The 26,205-nt window shown below is 42.2% G+C and overlaps 1 protein-coding gene across 1 annotated transcript; it reads right to left on the bottom strand.

Annotated features, from left to right (window-relative positions):
- Positions 1-458: 458 nt before the first annotated feature.
- LOC144690500 (cyclin-dependent kinases regulatory subunit 2) lies at positions 459-14,870 on the bottom strand. The gene is made up of 3 exons (XM_078558054.1): positions 14,694-14,870; positions 2,743-2,870; positions 459-825 (listed from the first exon to the last, which is right to left on the bottom strand). The coding sequence occupies exons 1-3, from the start codon at positions 14,750-14,752 to the stop codon at positions 773-775; spliced, it is 240 nt and encodes a 79-aa protein (XP_078414180.1). The 5' UTR covers positions 14,753-14,870; the 3' UTR covers positions 459-772.
- Positions 14,871-26,205: the final 11,335 nt, after the last annotated feature.

The following is a 26,205-nucleotide window of genomic DNA, read 5'->3' as shown; positions in this document are numbered from 1 at the left end:
TGTGTTTTTGTTTTGCTTTTGGTGCTTCACAGCAGTTTTGGTTGGTGCGCAAGTCAATGCTGGAACAGCATCACTAATAGTGAAAACTCTGCAAAGATAGTGCTCCAACTTCTTGAAAGGACTATGTTGATGGACCAGTAGCCATAGCTTGCTAATGGCAATCATGGACGAAGAATGATGTTAGATGGAAACTATCCAGTCATTGCCCTTTTGGAGTCATGCTTCATCCATTGGTAGACTTGGTTGAATAATTTTATTGATAATCATTGCAGGTCAATTAGGCCCAGAGTCAGGGTACATTATTCTCAATAGTTTCAGCCAAAGCAGTCGAAAGGTTAAATCCAAAACTAGCTGACGGTCATGTGGAACCATATTCATGCCCGCTTCATTAAAAAAAAGCTGTTTCCTTTAATAAGCAGCATAGAAACACAACATATACAGCAATAGATACAGGAATTCCAAGAGGTGCAATCAAAACTTTATTCACAACGGTATCCATCAAAAGAAAATTTAAAGGCACAAGAGAAAAATTCACAAGAAAGTAAACAAAGCACTGTAATTTCTTAAGATTGGAACCAACATCATTTCGACTGCTAGAACTTTTTTTTTTAAATACATTTCATAGCAGTCTAAACCCACTGTACCACAATGAGCTCTATTGCTGTTTAGAATACAGCTCATATACAGGTTTGAATGAATTTGTACAATTTAATGTATTCACTGAATACTACAATATTTACAAAAAGTCCAGAAAATTCCAGAAAGTGAGGATTTATTTTTCCTGGTCTTTAGATAGGGGTCTTCGGAATAGCAGAATATGTGGTTCTAGAAATAGAAGTATAAAAAGTCAGTGGCAATTTAGCAGTGCATTTATTGCATATCTCTGCAATGCTTCACTGTAGGACTTAGTATTAAGAAACTGAAGTGCCAGCTCTAAAATGAGAAGTAACGGCTCAACAATGGAGAAAATTTTATTTTCTGTACAAAGTACTCCATACAATTATTTAAACAATGCGCTTTTGGTTTCACAGATTGACCACCCACTTAGCAGGTGCAGTGACTTATGGAAGTGACGGATACATCAAAGCAGCTCTAAATAATTTTAATAGCCAGTATCAGGATTGCTTTCTGTGCCAAACTTAAAAATACCTTAGGGAAAACAGCCCTCAATCCCACCTTGCAGACCAAAATGGCAGACCAAACTCATTTCCACCAACCCCCTGACCATTTAAAAAAGATACAAACACATGTAGGACCTCTGCTGGTCATAGCAAGTAATGTGCAGACTGTGCATGGAGATGCAGAAACATCACCTTTCTTACAGGCTAACTTCTCAATCAGTCCAGGCCTAAATAAAGAAATAGGTTACACCAATTTATAAACATTTGAAGCCTATGTAGCACTTAAAGCCCCCAGTACCTCCTGTTCAGGAACTTGCCCCTCCCCCGTCACCAAATACTCTTCAAACTGGATAACAGTGCATAATCTTCATTGCATTTATTTACAAGCATTGTGACATCCAGTGAAACCAGCCCTAAAGGTATGTATTTACATAATATAGAAACAGGCTCTAAAGAAAAATTATCTTCACATCCAACACAAAAACATGGTAACATGCATGAGTAGTTACCTTTACAAATTAATTCAGAAGCTGAGGCACTCTAATTCAGTTAGCCACAGAGGCCCATCATAGCCTTTGAATACCAGTAGTGTAAAAATATACAAACTTTTGCAAAAAAAAATGACAATAATGCAAGCTGGCCAACAGTTCATTCTTAAATGGTGCTCTTGGAATAGGCTTCAACATTCCAAAGATTCAACACCAATAGCTGTAATAGGCAAATTATTTTGAGGCTTGAGATTTGTAATCAGCTACAAAAGGTACAAACTAAGGATGACTGTTGTTACATCACTACTTGGCAGGTTAATAGTAAGAATTCACATTTACAAAATCCATTGCAATGTAGTGTACCAATTTATGGGTGATTTGATACAGTTCTTAAAAAAGCAAAAGCAGCAGAGACCCAAGCCAAAATACTGTGTAACAAGCAAAGAAGAATTTGTATTCAGTGGTTTCTCACATGCCCTTTCTTAATTATAGCTAAAGATGACACCAGGTAGCCCCAGTGTTTTAAAAAACCCAGGGTTTCCTTTTTAGAAGGGTACAACTAATAAAGAACGTAAGTAAAAACAAAACAAAGTTAATGAACTTGAATATCTGCACTATCCACCATGCTTTCCAGTACCCCAGCGGTCATAAAGGTCTCAAGCACATCAGCAGGCACTTTCTACACAGCCACCCAAACATGACTGCAGAAGCGAGGTAGACAGTCAGAGCAACCACTCCCATGGCCTGCATCTAGCCTGGACCTATGGATGGCTACATGGTCAGACTCAGGAACAGGCTCATGAGGAGGTTCTCCAACCTGATTTTTCATCCCATTAGATCCCAGGTGGAGTTCAGATTCAACAAACTTCAATCACCAGTTTTAAAAGTTTAAGATTGAGCTTCCAATGAAGACTAAAGTTTAATATACAGCAATAAGCAACTGTAATCAAGCCAGCACAAAAGCAGTTATTATTATTTTGGGTAGGGAAACAAGTACATAATTAGTTGAACATAGATTATCTTCAATCTATCTGTATGCACTAATACTTTTTAAGCCATGCTTACTTTCTGTCAGTCATTTGCTTCCCCACCCCCCATTACAAAAAGTTCTTATCCCTTAATCGTTGTAATACCTGGTTCATGCATCATGTAGTGGACCCAGCCCAGAGACTGCTGGACACCTAGCTTTCGCCACTCGTCTTCAGACATAAGATGAGTCTTTGGTACCTGCTTTGCAAGTTCTTTGGGCAACATAACATGCCTGTCAAAAAGAATCAAAAATTATATTAAATAAACAAAGGGAGTGAATCAAGTGTTCTGTTGTTCATATTTACTCAAATCAATTTTTATTTCAGATGGATGGCTGAATGGATGAAGTTGTTTCTAAGAAGCACCTAATAAGGACTACAAAATTTGATGCATTCAACAGGAAGGCATTGATTGAAATTAAAATTTCATTTACCATGTTAAGTGTCAACTCAAATGATCAGATAACCCAATAATTGGAGATAAAAATAGTTAACAAGTGTTCTGAACACAAGATTTTATGAGATGTTTATATTTTAAAATTGTTCCCTTAAACTTAAAGGTAAGACAATTTCAGCTTGGAGACATGCTTGTGAGATCTGGTTGCCATGGTGGAAAAAACTCAAATAGAAACCTATTGAAATCAAGTGACAGCTTTCACACCAGTATACAGTAACTCACAGAAATGGGACAGCTGCTGTTTGAGTCACAGGGACAAAGCAGATACTGCTGCGGAGGAATAAATAAGCTATTACTATAGTGAAGCAGAATGCCTGTGAGAATTAGTTTTCTGTTCAAAAGGTAGGGGATAGAAGCAACGGAGATTGAGGTTTAAGAAATAAGGAGTTGCTGAGGTGGGCCTTGCTGGTAGAGGTCAGACCTGAAGATTCAGGCTGATTGGAAGGACATCTGGAGGACACTTCCAGAGGAAGTTTTTACTTAGCGCAGCAAGGGCTTCTGGAGAACCAGATTAACTTTAGACTTGTTCTTGTAATGCTATTCATTTGCCAGAAGTGCAGTGCAGCAAAGAGTTGTCAGACGTATTTCGATTACGTTTGTTAGTTAATGCGGAGGTACTTTTTCTTTAGTTCAATGTAGTAGCTGCCCATTAAGTAATATGTTTGATTTATGCTGATTTTATTTTGTTGTTACAGTAAGTCTTAAAATGTGAAATCTTGACTTTGGTTATTTCCATTGGTTGTTTGGCAAAATTCATCGGTTTTAAAAAGTTATTGGTCTCTACGGGGATGGTAACAGTAGATAGAAGCTAATGATTATAGTAATTAGCCTCCAAAATCAGACACAATCATCTGAAGTGAGGGTCAGCTCTATTAGAAGCATAAAATTACCTCAGGGGGTGAGATTTATTTGGCATCTCTGACCCGCACACACCACCACTGAAAAGCAGTGGTAGCTTCTGTCAAAGATGAGAACTGCCTTTTAGGAACTGACTGTGAGCAGGTCGAGAAGTCATCCTACAAGCGTAAGGAGTTTAGCATTGCTGGCCTGTACTGGCCTTCCCAACATCAAGAAAAATCCCACAGAAAAGCTGCAAACATGACTTTTGTTAACTGTAGTTATATATTGCTACCAAGTTATTCTGCAGTCAACAGATAGACTTGACAGAAAAGAGAGCCAAATTGGCTTAACTCAAGTAGGCTATAAATTGCTAATGTTACAAAAACAGGCATAACTTTCAAAATTTAAGATGTATGTTAATGCTACTACTTAACAAGAGGAGCTAGGTCAACTTCAGAGAACCTGCCACCTCCTGGGGCTGAAAGTTTTATTTTTAAACGTCCATGTTAAAAACATAATAATAAAGCCACTGAAACATCAGGAACAAATTTTGGTAGTTCAAAATCTACTTCTTGTTCCACCCCCCCCCTCACCCCCAAGCTTTGTGTTGATTTGAATTAAAAATTCTATTTCTAACTTTTTTACAAAAAGGATCAACCAATGGCAAAGACTGGTCAATACAACACTATTTTCAGCTTCAAGACAAAGGGAGTCTAACACAGATTTGAGGGTAGTCACTGGAACTCCAGTGTTACGATATGTTACATTCTACCACAATGAAAAAAAGTTAGTAAATTGTGTACTGCCCAAGTTCAAAATAAGTGTCCTTGGTCATTTCATTTTTTAAAAAATGGTTTGACAGCTTTGTGCCTGCCAGCTCTGAAGACTTCTTTTCAGTGAGCAGGCAGGCGAAAACATGGTCATCATCCAGCTTGCCTTAACCATACCAACTACCACCACCCTGAACTGCTGCAGTCCATTTGGTGTAGATATACCCGTAGTGCTGTTGGGTAGAAAGCGCCAGGATTTTTAGTCTACTAACAACGAAGCAACAGCATACATTTCCAGGTCAGGATGGTGTGACTTGTACAGGAACTTGCGGGAGGTGGTGCTCCCATGCAGCTGCTGCTCTTATTCTTCTAGGTGATACAGGTCATAGGTTTGGAAGCTGTGGTTGAAACACTACTGCAACTTACCAAGGTTCTATCCTTGGTACACACTGTGGCCACTGCACCTGTGTTGCAAGTAAAGGATGGAGTGGCAATCAAGCAGGCTGCTTTGTCCCAGATGGTGTCAGTCTTCTTGAATGTTGTTGGAGCTGCACTAATCCATGCAAGCGGAGTATTCCATCACTCCTTACTTATGCCTAGTAGATGATGGAAAGGTTCTGTTGAAGAGTCATACGGACTTGAAACGTTAACTGTGTTCCTCTCCGCAGATGCTGTCAGACCTGTTGAGTTTTTCCGGGTATTTTTATTTTAGATGATGGAAAGGGTTTGGAGTGTCAGGAGGTATGTTGCATGCCACAGAATATCCAGCTTCTGACCTGTTCCTTGCAGCCATGGTATTTATGTGGCTCATCCAACTGTTTCTTGTCAATAGTGAGCCCATCTTTTTTGTGTTAGGTATGATCCAACCAGTGGAGAGTTTTCCCTGATTCCCTCAGACTTCAATTTTGCTAGGGCTCCTTGATGCAACACTTGGTCAACTAAAGGGCAGAAACTCCTATCTTACCTCTAAAATTTAGCCTTTCACCCGTGTAATGAAATCTGAAGCAGAGTCATCCTGGCAGAGCCCAAATTGGGTATTAGTGAGGAGGTTATTGGTGAGTGCCATTTGATAACTCTGTCAATGGCCCCTTCCATTAGCTTTGCTGATGGAGGGTAGACTGATTTGGCAATAATTAGCTGGACTCAATGTGCCCTGTCTTTTTGTGTGTACAGAACATCTAACTTGTGAGGGACTAACACCTCACACTTGTATATTTTTATAAAATAATAAAATATGAACAAAGATAAGGAGTAGGCCATTCAGCCCCAAGAGTCTGCTCCACCAGTTAATAAGATCACGGCTGATCTGATAGTAACCTCAATTCTGCATCCCGCCTACCCCCGATAACTGATCACGCCTTACTTACCAAGAATCTATCCACCTCTGCCTTAAAAATATTCAAAGACTCTGCTTCCACAATCTTTTCAGGAAGAGTTCCAAAGACTCATGACTCCTTAATTTTAAACAGTGACCCCCTAGTTCTAGATTCTCCCACAAGAGGAAACATCCTCTCCACGTCCACCGTGTCAAGTCCTCTCAGGATCTTGTGTGTTTCAATCAGGTCGCCTCTTACTCTTCTAAACTCCAGCAGATACAAGCCTAGCCTGTCCAACCTTTCCTCATAAAACAACCCTCCCATTCCAGGTATTAGTCTGATAAGCCTTCTCTGAACTGTTTCCAATGCATTTGCATCCTTCCTTAAATAAGGTGCTAAATACTGTATACAGTACTCCAGATGTGGTCTCATGAGTGGTCTGTACAACTGAAGCATAACCTCCCTACTTTTATATTCAATTCCCATAGACTCAGACGTCTACAGCACAGGAAGAGGCCATTCGGCCCATCGTGTCTGCACCGGTCAACAAAGATCTGGCCACACTAATCCCATTTTCCAATGCTTGGCCCATAGCACTGGAGGCTATGGCAACACAAGTGAATATCTAAGTACTTCTTAAATGTTACAAGAGGTTCTGACTCAACCACCCTTTCAGGCAATAAGTTCCAGACTCCCACCACCCACTGGGTGAAAAAATTTCTCAACTCCCCTCTTAGCCTTCTACCTCTTACCTTAAATCTATGATCCCTGGTTATTGACCCCTCTACTAATGGAAAAAGTGCCTTCCTATCTACCCTTTCTAGGCCCCTCATAATCTTATACACCTGTATCAGGTCCCCTCTTAACCTTTGCTGCTCTAAGGAAAACAACCCCAGCCTATCCATTCTTTCCTCATAGTTCAGATCCTCCAGAACAGGCAGCATCCTGGTAAATCTCCTCTGCACTCTCTCCAGTGCAACACATCCTTGTAAAATAATGTGGTGACCTGAACTGCACATTGTATTCCAGTTGTGACCTAACCAGCGTTTTATACAGTTCCAGCATAACCTCCCTGCTCTTGTATTCAATGCCTCGGCTAATAAAGGCAAGCATCCCATATGCCTTCTTAACCACCTTATCTACCTGCCCTGCTACATTCAGGGATCTATGGATATGCACACCAAGGTCCCTCTGATCTTCAGTACTTTCCAGAGACCTACCATTCATAGTGTAATCCCTTGCCTCGTTAGTCCTCCCCAAGTGGGTTACCTCGCACTTTTCCGGGTGGAATTCCATTTGTCACTGCTCTGCCCACCTGACCAATCCATTGATATCCTCCTGCAGTTTATGGCTATCCTCCTCACTATTTACCACCCTACCAATTTTCATGTCATCTGCGAACTTCTTGATCATACCCCGTACATTTAAGTCTAAATCATTTATTTATACCACAAACAGCAAGGGCCCCAGCACAGAGCCCTGCAGAACCCCACTGGAAACAGGCTTCCAGTCACAGAAACATCCCTCTATCATCACCCTTTGCTTCCTGCCTCTGAGCCAATTTTGGATCCAACGTGCCACTTTGCCTTGGAGCCCACGGGCTCTTACTTTCCTGACCTGTCTGCCATGAGGGACCTTATCAAAAGCCTTAGTAAAGTCCATATAGGCCACATCAAAAGCATTACCCTCATCAACACTCCTGGTTATCTCCTCAATCAATCAAATTTGTCAAGCATGACCTTCCCTTAACAAATCCATGCCGAATATCCCTGATTAATCCACGTCTCTCCAAGTGCAGATCAGACAGAATTCTTTCTAGTAACTTCCCCACCACTGAGGTTAGACTGACTGGCCTGTAATTTCCTGGTCTATTCCTTCCTCCCTTTTTTAATAATGAGACAACGTTAGCAGTTCTCCAGTCCTCTGGCACCTCACCTGTCTCCAGAGAGGATTTGAAAATTACTGCCAGGATTCCTTATATCTCTTCTCTTGCCTCCCTCAGCCAGGGACACATCTCATCCGGGCCTGTGGATTTAGCCACTTTTAAGGCCGCTAAACCCGCTAGTACCTCCTCTCTCTCTACGTTAATTTCCCCTAATATTTCACAGTCCTCCACCCTGATGTCTATAATCTGTGTTGTCCTTTTCCATTATGGAGACCGACGCAAAGTATTCACTGAGGACTGCACCCACGTCTTCCGGGTCCAAACGCAGATTACCTCTATGGTCCCTAATTGGCCCTACTCTTTCCCTAGTTATTCTCTTGCTCTTTATATATTTAAAAAACCCCTTTGGGGGTTTCCTTTATTTAACCCACCAATGCTTTCTCATGCGCTCTCTTAGCTTTCCTAATTTCCTTTTTAAGTTCCCCTCTGCACTTTTTATACTCCTCTAAGGACTCTGCCGTACTGAGTCCTCAGTATCTGCCATAAGCTTCTCTTTTTTTCTTAACTCTAACCTTTCTCCCCTGACATCCAGGGTTCTCTGGACTTGGTTCCCCACTTTGTCTTTACGGGAACATATTTGCCCTGTACTCTCGCTACATCCTCCTTGAATGCCTCCCACTGCTCTGACATTTTTATCTGCAAGTAGCTGCTCCCAGTCCACTTGGGCCAAATCGCATCTCATCTTAGTAAAATTAGCCTTTCCCCAGTTTAGAGCTTCTATTCCCTGCCCCACCGTATCTTTTTCCATAACTATCCTAAATCTAACTGAGTTATGGTCACTATCTCCAAAATGCTCCCCTACTGATACACCTTCTACCTGTCTGTGCTCATTTCTGAATATTAGGTCCAGAACTGCCCCCTCCCTTCTTGGGCTTTCTACGAACTGGCTAAAATAGTTCTCCTGGATGCAACTTAAGAATTTTGCTCCCTCCCTATCTTGCACACTAAAACTATCCTAGTTAATATTTGGGTAGTTAAAATCCCCTACTGCCCTATTATTCTTACACTTCTCTGAAATTTGATTACATATTTGATCCTCTATCTCTCCTCCCGACTGTTTGGGGGCCTATAGTACACACCCAACAGCGTGTTTTTTACTTCTACCCATTTGGCTTTATTTGATGACCCTTCCAAGATATCATCCCTCCTCACTGCAATAATTGATTCCTTGATCAATACTGCAAACCGCCCCCCAATCTCGTCTGAATACCCTATAACTGCCAATCCTGCCCTTCTTTTAGCCAAGTCTCAGTCATAGCTGTGATATCATACTCCCATGTGCCTATCTGTGCCCTCAGCTCATTTGTCTTATTCCTCAGGCTCCTTGCATTAAAATATATTCCATTTTGCCTCATTAAATTCACTTCTTTCTTATCTAGCCTATATTTCCTCTGCCTTCTATATTCACTTACTAGCGTTTTAACTTCTAATTCTAACTCAGCTTCTCTCCCCTCTGAACTACTTTTCAGGATCTCCCTGCCAATTTAGTTTAAATCCGGCCCAACAGCTTTGGCAAACCTCCCCGCGAGGATGTTGGTCCCGTTCCTGTTCAGATGTAACCCGTCCAACTTGTACAGGTCCCAATGCCCCAGGAATCTAAAGCCCACCCTCCTGCACCCATCTCTCCAGCCACGCATTTATCTGCTCTAGCCTTCTGTTCCTTTACTCACTACTGCGTGGCACCGGGAGTAACCCGGAGATTACTACCTTTGAATTCCTGCTTTTCAATTTCCTACCTAACTCCCTAAAGTCTGCTTGCAGGACCTCATTTCTCTTTCTTTCTATGTCATTGGTCCCAACATAGACCACGACCTCTGGCTGTTCACCCTCCCCCTTCAGAATGCCCTGCAGCCGTTCCGTAACATCCTTGACCCTGGCACCCGGAAGACAACACACCATCCTGGAATTACATCTGCGGCCGCAAAAGCACCTGTCTACTCCTGTCACTAACAAATCCCCTATCACTATTGTCCTTCCACACTTCTTCCTCTCGCCCTGAACAGCTGGACCACCTGCAGTGCTATGGCCTTTGCTCTGGTTGGCCTCCACAGAGGAATTGTCACCCTCACTATTTTCCCAAGGCCGAAAAACGTTTTGCAAGTGAGATGCACATGGGGGATTCCCTCACTATCTGCCTGGTCCCCTTCTTCTGTTTGGCAATCACCCATTTCCTTTCTGCTTGCATTTTCTTAAGCTACGGGGTGACCACGTCCTGAAATGGGCTAATCATGAACCTCTCAGCCTCGTGAATGTACCGTAGTGCCCCCAGCTGTTGCTCAAGTTCTAAGCCCGGAGCTCGAGTTGCTCTAGTCGAAGGCACCTCTTGCACACATGATCATCCAGACCGCCAGGAGTGTCTAGGATTTCCCACATAGCGCAGGATGTGCAAATCACAGGACTGAGCTCCCCAGACATATCTTAACTAAATAGAAGTTTGCTTTTATTTTACCCTTACTCCTACATGAGTATAGACTAGATGCTAGATCCTCTCGGTGCTGCTGACTGCCTATCCCAGGGTACTCCTCTCGCACTCTCTAGGTGCCCTTGCAATAAATTATATCATTCTATTAGCTTTCCTAATTACTTACTGTAGCTGCATACTAGCCTTTTGTGATTCATGTACTAAGATGCCCAGATCCCTCTACATCCCAGAGCTCTGAAATCTCTTACCATTTAGAAAATGATTCTCTTTTATTCTTCCTGCCAGAAATAGACCATTTCACATTTTCCCACTTTATACTCCATTTGCCAGATCTTTGCCCACTCACTTAGCCGATATCTTTTTGTAGCCTCTTTATGTCCTTTTCACAACTTACAAAGTTAGGTTGGAAAGTGTTATCAGAAAATTTGGCAACCATCCCACGTGTTATCAGAAAATTTGGCAAGAATCCCATCCACCAAGTAATTGAAATGAATTGTAAACAGTTGGGGTCTCAGCACTGATCCCTGTGGCACACCACTCGTTACATCTTGCCAACCTGAAAAAGAGCCATATATGCCTACTCTCTGCTTCTTGTTAGCCAGCCAATCTTCTATCCATGCCAGCACATTCACCGGTTCCCCATTATCCACAGCACATGTTACTTCCTCAAAGAACTCCAGTAAGTTGGTTAAACATGATTCCCTTTCACAAAGCCATGTTGATTCTGCCTGATTACCTTGAACTTATCCAAAAGCCCTGTATAAATAAATATAAAATATATAAATTTTGAAACTGAGCAAAAACCTTTAAAATGGCTGAACCTATGTCTATCTGTGACCCACTGAAGAAAAGAAGCTACTTGGCACTCAGGAAAACTCGCACCTCAGAGAAAATGAGCCACTAATGACCACCTGTATACTGTACAGCTCTCTTTGAAGTTGAGCTATACAAAGGCCATCTGCATTTAATAACCCAAGCTAGCCAGAAAGAGATGGGTCATCTGCTAAGACAAAGGTTTTGCATCCTTCCTTTCAATTCCTAACGGCTGAGACATTTAACAGACTTTGGATTCCAGACGATGGATCCTTTGTCAAAGATCTGGTGGGGAGGTGGGAGTCATGTGACATGGCCCTCTGGCTGAACTACATACTACTCAGTCTGCTGTTTACCATCTAACTAGCAGTCTCACAGACAAGGAGCTCTGCCCAAGTAGAAAACCTGGCCCTCATCTATACAGTTTCTGTTGGAAGTTCTGTACCATTACCTACAAGGTTGATTCATCTCTGCATGCCTATCTCAGTGTAAAGTCAACAGCACCAGAAAAGTGAATTACCAAGCATTGCCTCGGTGAAGGAATACCTCATTGGATTTTGATTCTGGACTCTGGAACCCGCAATATTTCTTTTCTCTGTGGTCCCTGTACTGCAAATTTCTCTTTCCTCTATCCCTTTCTTTACTATCTGAATGTGAGGGGAACATTGTGAACCCTCTTTTCGTGTTTTGAGTGTGTGAAATAAACTAACCCATTGGAGTTAATCTTGAGTTTGCGGTGGGTTATTATTAGAAAATTGGACCGCACCAAAACCGCAGGGTTGGGAAATACACCACTGCTATCAAGAGGGAAACAAATTAAAACACCTTTCTGTTTGCAGACAGGTGGCGAGTGGGGAAATCAGTGCTGTTTAATTAAGTATAGCTGGGGAAGCAGCTATGGTTCGATGCCAAGGTTAACAATCCATCCAATGGCTTCAGCTTACAAGTTGCAAAGGGTTGTGATGCCACCAGGAATGGATGTCTCAGGGCAATCGTGCAGTAAATGGGCGACAGTCTAACTGGGATGGCCACAGTCACAGTTTGAGCTGTTCCTCATGTTCCACTTGCAAAGGAAGTGGCCACATCTCTAGTCCATTGTCAAGCAGCTGTGGGTTGTCCAGATTTTAAGTGGAAGATTGAAACCTGGAACTTCGACACTTGGGTCAGTTACCAGGTTGTGGTTGGTTCAGCAACCATCACGTGATCTTCTTGTCTAGTCCACGGGTTTTCAAGTTGGAAAACTTATGCTGTCAAGGTGATTGAACCCTAGCAACCAGACTTCTGATCCAAGCTGTGAAAAATCACAGTGATAATGCTATGCAATACAATCTCAGTATGAAGACAGGACTTTAGAGGTTTAGGTTCAGGGATAAATGTTGACTGGAATAGCAAAATGCTGGATTTAAATATAAAAAGAGAAAATGGTAGAAACAATCAAGCATCATCCGTGGAGGGTACAGATGAGTTCATGTTTCAGGTGCAAACTCAGAGCTCTCCGGCTTTTCTCTTAATGGTAGCATGAGACTTTTTATATCCACCCGAGCAGGCATGTGGCTGAATTTAATACTTTGCCTGAAAGATACCACATCCAAAATGTCAGACCAAAGAGTCAAACCAGTTTATATGTTCATATCTTGAGTGGGGCTTGAACACCACAACCTGACTCAGAGGCAAGAGTCCTACCCACTGAGCCAAGGGGCTGACACTCATCCCACTATATTGAAAACGAAAATTTATGTTTGTAAAAATAACCAAGAAGTGTTTTCCAACTATCCACAGAGGTTATGCTCCTATCATTACTCTCCAAGTTTACACTCAACATCCTTATTAAAAAATTCCTTCAGGCTGGATTCCTCCCCCCAAATCAAATCAACACAGTAGAATGCACCAATGACACGGATACTGTGCAATATTCCTTCCTGTCCTGCTTGATCTATTCACTACTTTCAAAATTTTGACCAGTTTCCTCATTCATGGCGTTGTTTTCACATGGTATGTTGTCCAGATATACTCAGCACTTTTCTCGTCCCTGCATGGCCACCTTTGGAGTGCCTGATGGCCCCATCTCCACAAGGAAAAAGGGTGCCTCAACACCTTGACAATGGCCCTTAGTAAGCATGCAGTCAACTTTCATATGTAAGTGATGTCATTTAGGTCGAACTCCATTAGTGCCCTAAACTTCGCAATCAGCACTGTATGTTCTGACTACTTGCTGGACATCAAGTAGTGGATGAACCAGAATATTCTCCAACTGACGCCAGCAAGAGGAAACTAATTTGGTTTTTGACAACAAATCCATGTTTAGTTTCCATTCCCATAATCTCTCCCCCTCCCTGCTTACTCAGGTTGTACCCGATGGTGTAGAACTTCAGTGCCGAGTGTCCCGGAGCTGAATCCCGAGTCCCCAAACATGTTTTTTGAGAGATTGCAAACACGATACTAAATTTAGAAAAAACAAATTTGGAACAGAACACGAATATCATTTATTAGGTGTTAACATCTGGTTTCCTACATTACACGAGGAACCAATTTCAAAAGTACTTGACTAGATGTGAATTTGGGATATTTGAAGATTGTGAAAGGCGCTATACTATTAATGCAGATTCTTTACAGTAGCCGTAAATCCGACTGGATGGCCCAGAAATTTGACATAACTCGGGTACTTTTTAGAAAGTTATCTAGTCCCATCTCCAGAAACGGAATTTATACCAGCAGCAAAGCAAGCCTCACAATTCAAGCCATTAGAGCCTTGCACAGAAAAAAAAATGTCAAAGGATGTAATTTGCCTCTTCAGGCTATGCCTTGCCGTCCTGTCCCCCAGTGCCCCACACACACACAGTCTCTGCAAGTCATCACCACCCTGGCAGGGTACTTGGGAATTGCTCAGGGACTAGAATCTGAAGATTTATGAGAAAAGTGCGGCAGATTGCATTCCACACAGCTCAGTGAAACCGTTTGCGAGATGGTCTTGCAACCCACCCCCTATTGCAGGTTTCTGAACACTGCAAAAAGATGCAAACCCAGAGTGTAAGGCAGCCAGGCTGCATGTGTTTGTGTGTGACAGAGGGAGTAACATGGCGAACAGTAGATGCCCCCTCCCCCCTTCCCGTCACCTCACATCACCGGGTCTGAACCGGCACCTCACATCACCGGGTCTGAACCGGCAAAAAAGCTCGAGCTCCCGACACCGGATGAATAACCGACCTGGAGGTTTATATACAGAAGTACTCTTTACACATTTAATATTTTATTCCTGCAATCACAATGAAGCGATAATAACTTTATTCGGATCCTGTGAAATTTAGTTTACAGAGCTACGATCGCGATTATGTGTCAACTTTCAGAGAAGTTTAAAAATACTCATTTCGCAGCGTGTTTATTCGCCTCAATTTTTTTATTCCTTAAAAAAACAAATCAGTCACGTTTGGGACAGAGGCAGGGGATGCAATGCCTTTCTGTATTCACAAAGTACTTTTCATGACAGAACTTTTACCTGTATTCGTACTGGTCATCATAATACTTGTCCGAGTAGTAAATTTGTTTGTTCGCCATGTCTGCGTGTCTCTCTCTTTGTCGGCGCCGGCTCAGCAAGTGGCGAATGACCGCACAACTCTGCGGTGACTCGAAGCAAACCCTCCCCTCCAACCGCCGCGCCTTCCAACTTGGAACCCACGAGGCGATTTGAATCGCACGGGCGCGCACCCATTGGACCGCTCGACTAACCACGTGATCGAATCGATGAAAGCGAGAGCCGTGGGCACGCGCGCGCGCGACTGCCAATCTAACGGTCGAATCACCAGCACGAGCGTGCGACGCGCGCACCCGGGCCAGTCAGCGGCTTCATTAACCGGAGTTTATGGCGGCTTGCTGATTTCTGCGGACTGTTGGTTGTGAATGGTGTGTTTTCCAATTTCAAAAAGGCAACAAACCTGACTTTTAAACTTCTACTATTATTAACTTGATTTTAACCATTTATTTTTTTCTCCACGATGAATTTTGGGTGGCAGTATTTATTTGTGCATACAAAGCAAAGTTCCCCGTTCATTGCTTTATACGACCCAATGTACAAAAATATCACATGGCTACCGAATTATAGCGATTAAATATGCGAAGAGAAGTAAATCAAGTTACTGTCGACTAGTCAACCAAATATACTACCAGGCGTTTAGTAGAAATAAAAATTAGCACTCATTTAGGATGACCTGGGTTAATTTAAGGACACTAACATAGATATGAAACGTATTTTGAGTCTGACAAGCTTGAAGCTCCTTAAGGAGTGTAGAAAAAATGCCTTTTATGATAGGAGTTTGTGGCATTTGATTTAAGACACAGAGAGAGATGAGTGCTTTGGAGGTGGGGCTTAGATGGGGATGAGTGGTTGGGAATTTGGAGCTAGACAGGGTGAGGAAGAAGGCTGGCGACCAATATTTCCTAGAGAACCTGGAGCAACAACAGCAAGGTGGTGAATGCGAGCAGCATAGATGAAGAGCCAATTAAGAGGTAAGGGAAACCTGACTAGATAAATATTGGAAGGTTGTTTCCATTGTTGGGTGAAGGGGGGAAACTAGGGAACAGAAAATAAGTATTTTTACTGGAAGAAACAACTGGAAGGGAAGAGGAAAGTTCTTGAATTGAGGGCTATTAAACCATAGAATACTTAACTGATATATATATATATATTAGTTATATATTTTATATATAGTGGGAGGGGAAATGGGGTTATGGAGACAATGCCAGCACTGGGCAATAAATAGCCATCTCCTGTGCTGTAATTTCCATAATTCTATGTAAACATTCCTTTATTGAGTTTGAACTCAGTGAGTAATTTAGAAATGTTGTTGAGCTACATTCAGGACAATGTGCCCCGTGAAATAATTGAAATCTCTTTCCTTTGTATTAACTCTTGGTTTGCTTCAGATTGGTCTGTGCTACATGGATTTTCCTAGTTTGTATTTGTCGCTTTCACATGGAACTGGAGTGCAAGGAGATAGGGAATAAGATTGGGTTTATCAAATTTCACTGACTGGGAAGCTTGACTGCACCTTGTGCATTGGAGATGGGCTTGGGCTGAGATTTCAGGCTGAATGTTAGGCTATTGGTTTACTACTAGATACAAGTAGGATATCAGGCTACCACACCTATTGCTACCAATTACATATAATCAGTGAGTAACAGTATTGCTATTGGTTAACGGATATATGAGTGTTATCATTTTACTATTAGTTATCAGTGAAATTTCAGAGCTATTATTAGTTACTGGTGGAATAAAAGTTCCTTCTACCTCTGGTTTACCCCTGCAAATGCTCCCCCTTCTTTGGATTCCCTGCTCCCAGTTTCCCCTGTACCCTCACGGGTGATCTCCTGGACCTTGGAACTTGTCACACAACAGCTGCTGGTACAAACACACAAGCAAAAATACTCAACTACAGGGAATCCAAGTCTTAGAAGGTAAATGCATAACATTTGCAGAAATCATTTGACAAGATATCATGTGTTTGTTCATATGTGGTCAGATGCCATGTGTTTAGAATGTCACATGATAAAGCCTCCAGGAATGCCTTTCAATAAGAGTTGGCATCTCTGGGTGCACAATATCAAAACTTACAATTGACAAAAATAAGGAATGTGGTTAATTGCAAAGAGGACTGTTAGTAGTGTTAAGAGGACATAGATTAGAAGATGTGTCGATAGATTATTGATTATTTTCAATGCAGATAAATGCAAGGTGATAAATCTTGGAAAGATGAATAAATGGAGGAGATATACACAAAGGTAAAACTTGAAAGGAAGTAGAGAAGCGATAGAATTTTAGGTTTAGGTGTATATCTTCAAAATTGGAAGGACAGTTTATAAATATGTATTTAAAAACAAGTATATGGACTCCTAGATAAAAGCAAAAGGTCAGTCCACAAGCATAACCCAGACCTTCCTGTTGCTTGCTATTTCAACACACCATCCTGCTCTCGTGCCCACATGTCTGTCCTTGGCCTGCTGCAATGTTCCAGTGAAGCCCAATGCAAACTAGAGGAACAGCACCGCATCTTCCGATTAGGCACTTTACAGCCTTCTGGACTTAACATTGAGTTCCACAACTTCAGACCATGAGCTCGCTCCCCCATCTTCACCCCTTTTTTAAATCCTTTTTTACAAAATTCATTTTTATATTTTATCCACTTAGTTTTATTTTTATTCATTTCATTTATTCATTGATTTATTCCCCTTTTTTATCCTCCCTTTTATCCCATTTTCGATCCTTTTTTCCCCACCACTGCCCCCCCACAAGGGCCATCTGTTACTTGTTCACGTTGTTCTTTTCAAAGTGCTTACCCCTGTTCTGCTATTATCACATTCTACTTTCTTACCTTTGCCATTATCAGCACCTTCTTTAGCTCTTACCACTACCATTAACACTCCTTTTTTTCATGAATTCTTTGTCAATCTCTCCTTTGGATGGCCTTTTCTCCAGCTTCACTTGCTCCACCCACCTTAAACAGTATAAATTTCATCACATTTCAACTTCTCTGTAGCTCTGAAGAAGGGTCATACGGACTGGAAACGTCAACTCTGTTTTTCTCTCCACAGATGCTGTCAGACCTGCTGAGTTTTTCCAGAATTATCTGTTTTTCTCTTTTCTATGGACTCCTAGGTTTTGTAAAAATATAGAGTAAATATGCAAATCTAAATTACACTGATCATTAGTCAGAGTTAGAAAATTGTGTTCTGTTTTGGATATTTCTTGAATTGTCTACAGTTTTGACACAGTTGGCCACACCATCCTCCAACGCTTCTCCACTATTTTCCAGCTGGGTGGGACTGTTCTAACCTGGCTCTGTTCTTAACTATCTAGTCATAGCTAAAGTATTGTAACTAATTTCAACAGCCACTCCAATTTGTGTGTAATTTTACTAGTGTGACGTGTGATCTCTACTTTTGTCTGGATGAGAGACAACCAATTAAGACAAAACAGGGTCCTTGGCTAATAAATTTTACAAAGCTTATTAAAGAAAAGGTATACTTTACAAACTTAGGACAATGACTTTTAAGCTTCAGCAGATTGCGCATTTCTTTGAAGTATCGGTCAAGGATTAACCTTCTTAGGCCTCAGGTACTAGTCTAGAGCCCACTTGCAGAGATTGGCACGTGGTTCATTGTCTCTAGAGTTTCCAAAATTTGGCTAGCAACAAAACCTTATGGAATGCCTGTGTTTAACCCCTGTATGACCATCACACCATGTCAGAGCCAGGCTTTAGTTGATTTTATGATTGGCTCTAGATGTTGCTAGATAAATTTGGTTAGCTTTTATTTATCTTCCCTCTAGAGCCCATCTGGCCTTAGGAGCTCAGACAGGAATACATTGAGGTTGTTTCACATCGTTCCTTAATCTGATTCTGAACAACTCTCTATTCATTAAGCCAGACTCTGCATGGCCATAGTCTAAGGTCTCATGAACCTTATCAGGATTCTGGAAAGATTCCCTTGTTTGAGCAGTTTTAGCTGAAACTGCACTTTCTTATTAGAGAAAGAGAGAGACTTTGAATTTATACAGTGATAATTTATTAATGCTTAAAACCCAGTCTTTCTAATATGACAATTGATTACATTAATTTGTTAATTATAATATAACTCAATCAAGTTTCATTACTTTTAAAATCATCTGTTTCAAGACTGGCTGCTACTTAATATGTGATATAAAATGGCTTCTTCAGTCACATGTTGATGTTAAAATGGATTCCTTGACCTTAGTTATTAGAGTGAATATAGTATAAAAATGGTCAAGTTGAACAAAAATCTGACTGCCAGAAGCCTAGTTACAGTGTCCTTTGCAATAGCTTCCCTTCCACCTCCTGCACCATTACCTCTGGTGTTCCCCACAGTTAGATTCTTGGCCACCCCTCCTATTATCATCTACATGCTCTCCATTGTGACGTCAACTCAAAGCTCAGTGTTGGTGGTGTAGTGGTATTGTCACTGGACTGGTAATCCATACACCCAGGATAATGCTCTGGGGACCTGGGTTCAAATCCTTCCAAGGCAGATGGTGGAATTTGAACTCAATAAAAACCTGGAATTAAAAGTCTAATGATGACCACAAAACCAATGCCAAAAACCTATTTTAGTGAAATCTGCTTTATCTGGTCTGGCCTACATGTGACTGTAGACCCACAACAGTGTGGTTGACTCTTAAATGTGCAGTTAAGGTTGGGCAATAAATGCTGGTCTAACCATGAATGAATTAAAAAAAAATACAGATCATTTCTCAGACATCACCATCTGTCCTGCTGGTGGGACAGCAGAGGTGGCAACACAGTGGTGTACAGTCGGGAGGGAGTTGTCCTGGGAGTCCTCAACATTGACTCCGGACCCCATGAAGTCTCATGGCATCAGGACAAACATAGGCAGGGGAGCCTCCTGCTGATTACCACTTACTGCGCCCCCTCAACTTATGAATTAGTACTCTTCCATGTTGAACACCACTTGGAGGAAGCATTGAGGGTGACAAGGGCGCAGAATGTACTCTGGCTGGGAGACTTCAATGTCCATCACCAAGAGTGGCTCAGAAGCACAGCCACAGACTGAGCTATCTGAGTCCTAAAGGACATAGCTGCTAGACTGGGTCTGCAGCAGGTGGTGAGGGAACTAACAAGAGGGAAATATGTACTTGACCTCATCCTCACCAACGTGCATCCTCACCAAGATGCATCTGTCCATGACAGTATCGGTAGGAGTGACCACCGCAAAGTCCTTGTGGTGACGAAGTCCTGTCTTCACACTGAGGAAACCCTGCATCATGTTGTGTGGCACTACAACCGTGCTAAATGGGATAGATTTCGAACAGATCTAGCAACTCAAGATTGGGATCCATGAGGCACTGTGGGCCATCAGCAGTAGCAGAATTGTACTCAACCACAATCTGTAACCTAGTGGCCCGGCATATCCCCCACTCTACCATTACCACTAAGCCAGGGGATCAACCCTGGTTCAATGGAGAGTGCAGGAGGTCATGCCAGGAGCAGCACCAGACATACCAAAAGATGGCAACCTGCTGAAGCTACAACATAGAACTACTTGCATCCTAAACAACATAAGCAGCAAGTGATAGAGCTAAGCGATTCTACAGCCAATGGATCAGACCTAAGCTCTACAGTCCTGTCACATCCTGTCGTGAATGGTGGTGGCAATTAAACAACTCACTGGAGGAGGAGGCTCCACAAATATCCCCATCCTCAATGATGGAGGAGCCCAGTAAATCAGTGCAAAAGATATGGCTGAAGCATTTGCAACAATCTTCAGCCAGAAGTGCTGAGTGGATGATCCATCTCTGCCTCCTCCGGAGGTCCCCAGTGTCATGGATGCCAGTTTTCAGCCAGTTCTATTCACTCCACGTGATATCAGGACATGGTTGAAAGCGGTGGATATTGCAAATGCTATGAGCCCTGACAATATTCCTGAATACTAGTACTCCAGAACTTGCCGCGCCCCTAGCCAAGCTATTACAGTACAGCTACAACACTGGCATTTACCCTGCAATGTGGAAAATTGTTGAGGCATTTCCTGTACACAAAAAGCAGGACAAATCCAACCTGTCCAGCTGCTGCCCCATCAGTCTACTCTCCATCATCAGTAAATTGATAGAAGGGATAATCAACAGTGATACCAATGGCACTTGCTTAGCAATAACCTGCCTGCAAAAGCTCGGTTTGGGTTCCGCCATGGTCACTCATCTTCTGACCTCAGCCTTGGTTCGAACATACAAAAGAGCTGAACTCCAGAGGTGAGGTGAGAATGACTGCCCTTGACATCAAGGCAGCATTTGACCAAGTGTGTCATCAAGGAACCCTAGCAAAACTGGAATCAATGGGAATCTAGGAAAACTCTGAGTTGGAGGCAGACCTAGAGCAAATGAAGATAGTTGTGGTTGTTGAAGGTCAATCGTCTCAGTTCCTGGACATCACTGCAGGAGTTCCTCAGGGTAGTAGTGTCCTAGGTCCAACCTTCTTCAGCTTAATCAATGACCTTCCTTCCATCATAAGGTCAGAAGTGGCGATGTTTGCTGATGATTGCATAATGTTCAGCACCATTCGTGACTCCTCAGACACTGAAGCAGTCCATGTCCAAATGCAGCAAGACCTGGACAGTATCCAGGCATGGGCTGACGAATGGCAAGTAACATTCGCACCACACAAGTGCCAGGCAATGACCATCTCCAACAAGAGAGAACCTAACCATCATCCCTTGACATTGAATGGCATTACCATCGTTGTATCCTCCACTATCAACATTCTGGGGGTTACCATTGACCAGAAACTGAACTTGATTAGCCATATAAATACTGTGGCTACGAGATCAAGTCAGAGGCTAGGAATCCTGTGATGATTAACTCACCACCTGACTCCCCAGAGGCCTGTCCAGCACCTACAAGACACAAGTCAGGAGTGTGATGGAATATTTGCCACTTGCCTGGATGAGTGCAGCTCCAACAACACTCAAGACGCTTGACACCATCCAGGACAAAGCAGCCTGTTTGATTGATACCTCTTCCACAAACATTTACTCCCTCCACCACCGATGAACAGTAGCAGCAGTGTGTACCATCTACAAGATGCACTGCAGAATCTCACCAAGGCTCCTTTGGCAGCACCTTCCAAATCCACGACCGCTACCATCTAGAAGGACAAGGACAGCAGATATATGGGAACATCACCACCTGGAAGTTCCCCTCCAAACCACACTGCATCCTGACTTGGAAATATATCATCATTCCTTCAGTGTCGCTGGGTCAAAATCTTGGAACTCCCCCCTTACATGACTGTGGGTGTGTCTACACCATGTGGACTGCAGCGGTTCAAGAAGGCAGCTCACCACCCTCAAGGGCAATTATGGATGGGTAATAAATGCTGGCCTAGCCAGTGATGCCCACACCCCATAAATGAATTTTAAAAAGCACTACCTATCTCAACTCCTGTACTGTTGCTAAGTTATCAGACTGCTTATGTGACATCCAGTGTTGGATGAGCATAAATTTCCTCCAATTAAATATTGGAAAGACGGAAGTCATTTTTTTCGGACCCCACTCCAAACTCCATTCCTTAGCTACTGACTCCATTTTCCTCCCTTTCAACTGCCTGAGATGAAACCAGTCTGTTTTCAATCTTGGTGTCATATTTGTCTCTGAGAAGAACTTCCGACCGCACTATGGGCGGGATTTTCCGCACCCGCCCCCCGGTGGGATCTTTCAGTCCCACTGCAAGTCGGTGGACTTCTGGCTGGGGTGCTGCTTCGCCCGCGGCGGGCCTTGCCTGCGATGGAGCCGGAAAATCCCAGCCATTGATACCATCGTTAAGACTGCCTATCTTCACCTCTACAACGTTGCCTGACTTCATCCCTTTCTCAATTCATCTACTGCTAAAATCCTCATTCATGCCTTTGTTACCTTTAGACTTGACTATTCCAGTGCACTCCTGGCTGATCACATTTGTAAATTTGAGGTCATCCAAAACTCTTTTGCACATGTACTAACTCTCACTGTCTCATTCACCTATATCACCCCTGTGCTCGCTGAACTACATTGATGTCCTTTCAACCAAAAATTAAATTTAAAAATCCTCACCCTTGTTTTCAAATGCCTCCATGGCCTTGCCCTCCCTATCTCTGTAATCTCCAGCCTCATACCCCTCCAAGATATCTGCTCATCTAATTTTGGCCTCTTGAGCATTCCTGATTTTAATCGCTCCATCATTGGTGGCTGTGCTTTCAGTTTCCTAGCCCTAAGCTCTGAAATTACCTCCCAGCATCTCTCTGCCTCCCTACTTCGACTTCCTCCTCAATGACACTCCTTAAGACCTGCCTTTTGACCAAGCTTTTGGTCATCTGACCTAATATCCCCTTGTGTGGCTCAATGTTATACTTTGTTTTATAATATTCCTGTGAAGCACCTTGGGATGTTTTATTATGCTTGCTTTAGAAATATGTCAAGGCCATGGAGAGGATATGAAAAAGACTGACTGAGAATGTACCAGGATTGAGAGTTTTCAGTTATAAGGAGCCTCAGGAAAACAAGAAATTGTAATTTTTTGTTCTGTTAATAACCTTGTCATATTTCTTATGTACTGGAAGACAGGCTGTTGGGGGTGTAAATATAGTGATTGAATTGAGAGCCAGAATGACTGTAAGGGTCGAAAGCCAAAAGTAAGAAGTAATTTTGATATGTTAATGAACCAAGAGGAACTTCAAGCAGAGTTTTACATAAAGCAATAACATGAGTCATTTTGAATTAAGTTGTTTTAGTTCAAAGGGGGCTATATACAGGTTGTAAAAGGTGTAAGTAAGGTAAAGATAGGGTAAGTTTGTTTTTACAAGTCTAAGAGCTAAGGTAAAGAATGAGTGTAATCAATTCTGGGAAGAAAGCATTTCTTACTGACTGAGACAATAGAGAGATCAAAGAGAAGGAATGCATTTAAGGAAATTCTGAAGTCTATGTGAGAGAGCAGTTGCTTTAGATCTTCCAGAAGACAGCAGGATAGCTAGTCAGATCTCCCGGAAGACAGTATGAACAAGGCCAGACTGGAAGAACCAGTTGCTGTCAGCCTCAGAGGACACCCCAAGAAAAAGCACTGTGTGGTAAAAATTACTGGAATTCTAAAGATTTTAGAATCAATAAGGATTGTTGCTGATCAGAAAAGGGGAAGGTTAGCTCTGAGGGTAGTTAAGTTAAGATTTGTGGAACTGTTTTTAAGCACTGTTTACTGTGTGAAGCCACTCTTGTATTTAAGCGTAATTGTGGCTTTTTTTCTTCATCCTTTTGATCAACATTTACTGTACTATAAAATCATCACAAGTAGCCAGAACATCATTTCCTGATTTCAGACCCTCTCCTTACATAATAGAAATTGTAAAAACTGTTTTGGCAGCTGTTTCAAGTTTTCCCCTGGGATTTGAGCAGCTCGGCATTTATCATCAGCCATGCCATAACAGGAGGCATGCGAGAAACTGCAGTTATTTTCATTCAAACAAAAGGTGTTGTGGCTATCTTGCAGAAGTTTCATTAGGAAGAGATTTGATGAACTAAATTAGATTTTAGAAGGAAGCTGATAAATATCTGAAAAACAAAAATGTAAAATGGAATGGAGAAAGGTGAATGAATGAATTAGTGTAATTTTATGGCTCTTTCAGAGAACTGGCACAAGTGTGATTGGCCAGATGGCCTCCTATGCTATAAAATTCGGTAGCCTTGATTTCCTTCAATGCCTATCTAACTTATTCTTAAAAGTTGACACAGTCTCTGCTACACTACAATTATCTTTAAGAAAAATTTTCTGTGTCATAAATTACTTGTAATTAATCTTATGCTTAAAATGAGAGGACATGTATTAACCACTGGAAGCCATCTGTTTCTATCTACCGTCTCGTCTCCATCATTTTAAACCCCTCTATCAAATCACCCTGTAATTTTCTCAGTTCTAATGAAAACAGCCCCAATTTTCCTTGCAGCAGGCAGCTGCCTAGTGATAATTCAGCGTTTTACTGTCTTACTTAAACATCTGGCTAAATTTAACAGCTAGTTAATGACCGCATAAGGGCCTCATCCCACCACCACTGCAATTTTAGATATAGCTGGGAAGGTAGGGGCCAGGCAATCAGCCTGGCAGCTTTCATTGCAAGGGTTGCTGTTGTAAAGGAAGAGTCGGGGGGGAGCCTACCTCATTTGGGTGCCCCTTTGGGGGTACCCCCAAGATTGTAACTCCCTTTATCCCTACCACGCCCCCTCCCTCGGCCTCTATAACCCAACAACCCAGCCCCTCACTGGGGCCTACCAGTCAAGACCGACCAAAGTCCCGACTGACCTGAAGTCCGGGATCCATTGCTCCTCTTTTTCATGGACTGCTTTTAGCCCCGGCATTGGCCATTACTTGATTCTGGTGTTGCTGGGATTACAGACCTGCCAGTCAATCTGATTGGCCTGGACAGACTTACCCTCAAATTGGGATGGAAGTCCCACTCTAACCCAATTAACCCTGCCCCCAATTTAATATCGCTCTGGGGCAGCTGGGTTTCTGGTCGGCATGTACCGACAGACTTTTCAGTCGGGGAGTGAGTAACCTGTCCCCCCATTAAAACCAGCCCATCCTCTCTATACAATACTGCACCCATACCCCACAGTAGTCTCTCTATCACCCTTCTAACTAATTTTTAATCCAATTTCCTGCCCAATCTTTTGAAATAGTGCCATGTGGGGCATCTTGTCAGAGGTTTTCTGAAGAACCAAATATAACACATTTACCAAAACCATGATATCTGTTACCCCCTCGGGTTGATCAAGCATTCTTACTTTCATAAATTTGCAATGTCTGGTTCCAATTATTTTCTTTGTTATCTGTTATGATCCTAGGACAGACCCCCAAGTTGTTGGTAAGATCTGATTAGGGACCAATACGTTTTGTTTAAAGTAGACAAAGTCTGAGATCCAAGACACTTGCTCAGTGAAGAAAGCTACAAGATTCCATGGGTTTTGAACAAACAAAAATAAACTTTACTATTGCCACAAAACTCATATTTTTCATAATATTATTGTGGGATATTGTAAAGTAGGCTTATATGTGTGTGTGTGCATATGTGTAAGGCTGATTTAATTAAATTAGAGACAGGTAGACTGCAAAGTTGAAATTATCAAGAGTTAGGTATAAAAAGGCATTTGAGATGCTAATGAGTGAGCTAGGGTAAAGTCAGCAGATGGGGTGTGAATGAAATTTGCATTTTTAGATAAGGGGAAAAATTGTTGGATTTTCAAAGAGACATGAGAAGGTTTTTATGATGGGAAAAGTTATTACATTGATTTTTCCCAAAAGTGTTGACCATAATGACAACATAAAAGAATTTTTATATTTTGGGAAAAATTCCAAAGACCTGTTCTGTAAATGGTATTTACAGACTAAAGAGGAAGAAATATATTCAAAAAAGGATGGAAGGCTGTGGGGTGTTGCCGTGTGAGATCTGAAAGGTACACTGTG

The sequence above is a fragment of the Cetorhinus maximus genome, chromosome 2 (assembly GCF_964194155.1).
Source record: "Cetorhinus maximus chromosome 2, sCetMax3.hap1.1, whole genome shotgun sequence".
Lineage (NCBI taxonomy): Eukaryota > Metazoa > Chordata > Chondrichthyes > Lamniformes > Cetorhinidae > Cetorhinus > Cetorhinus maximus.
Note: the sequence above shows the minus strand (reverse complement) of the source record. Positions and strands in the feature narration are given on the sequence as shown.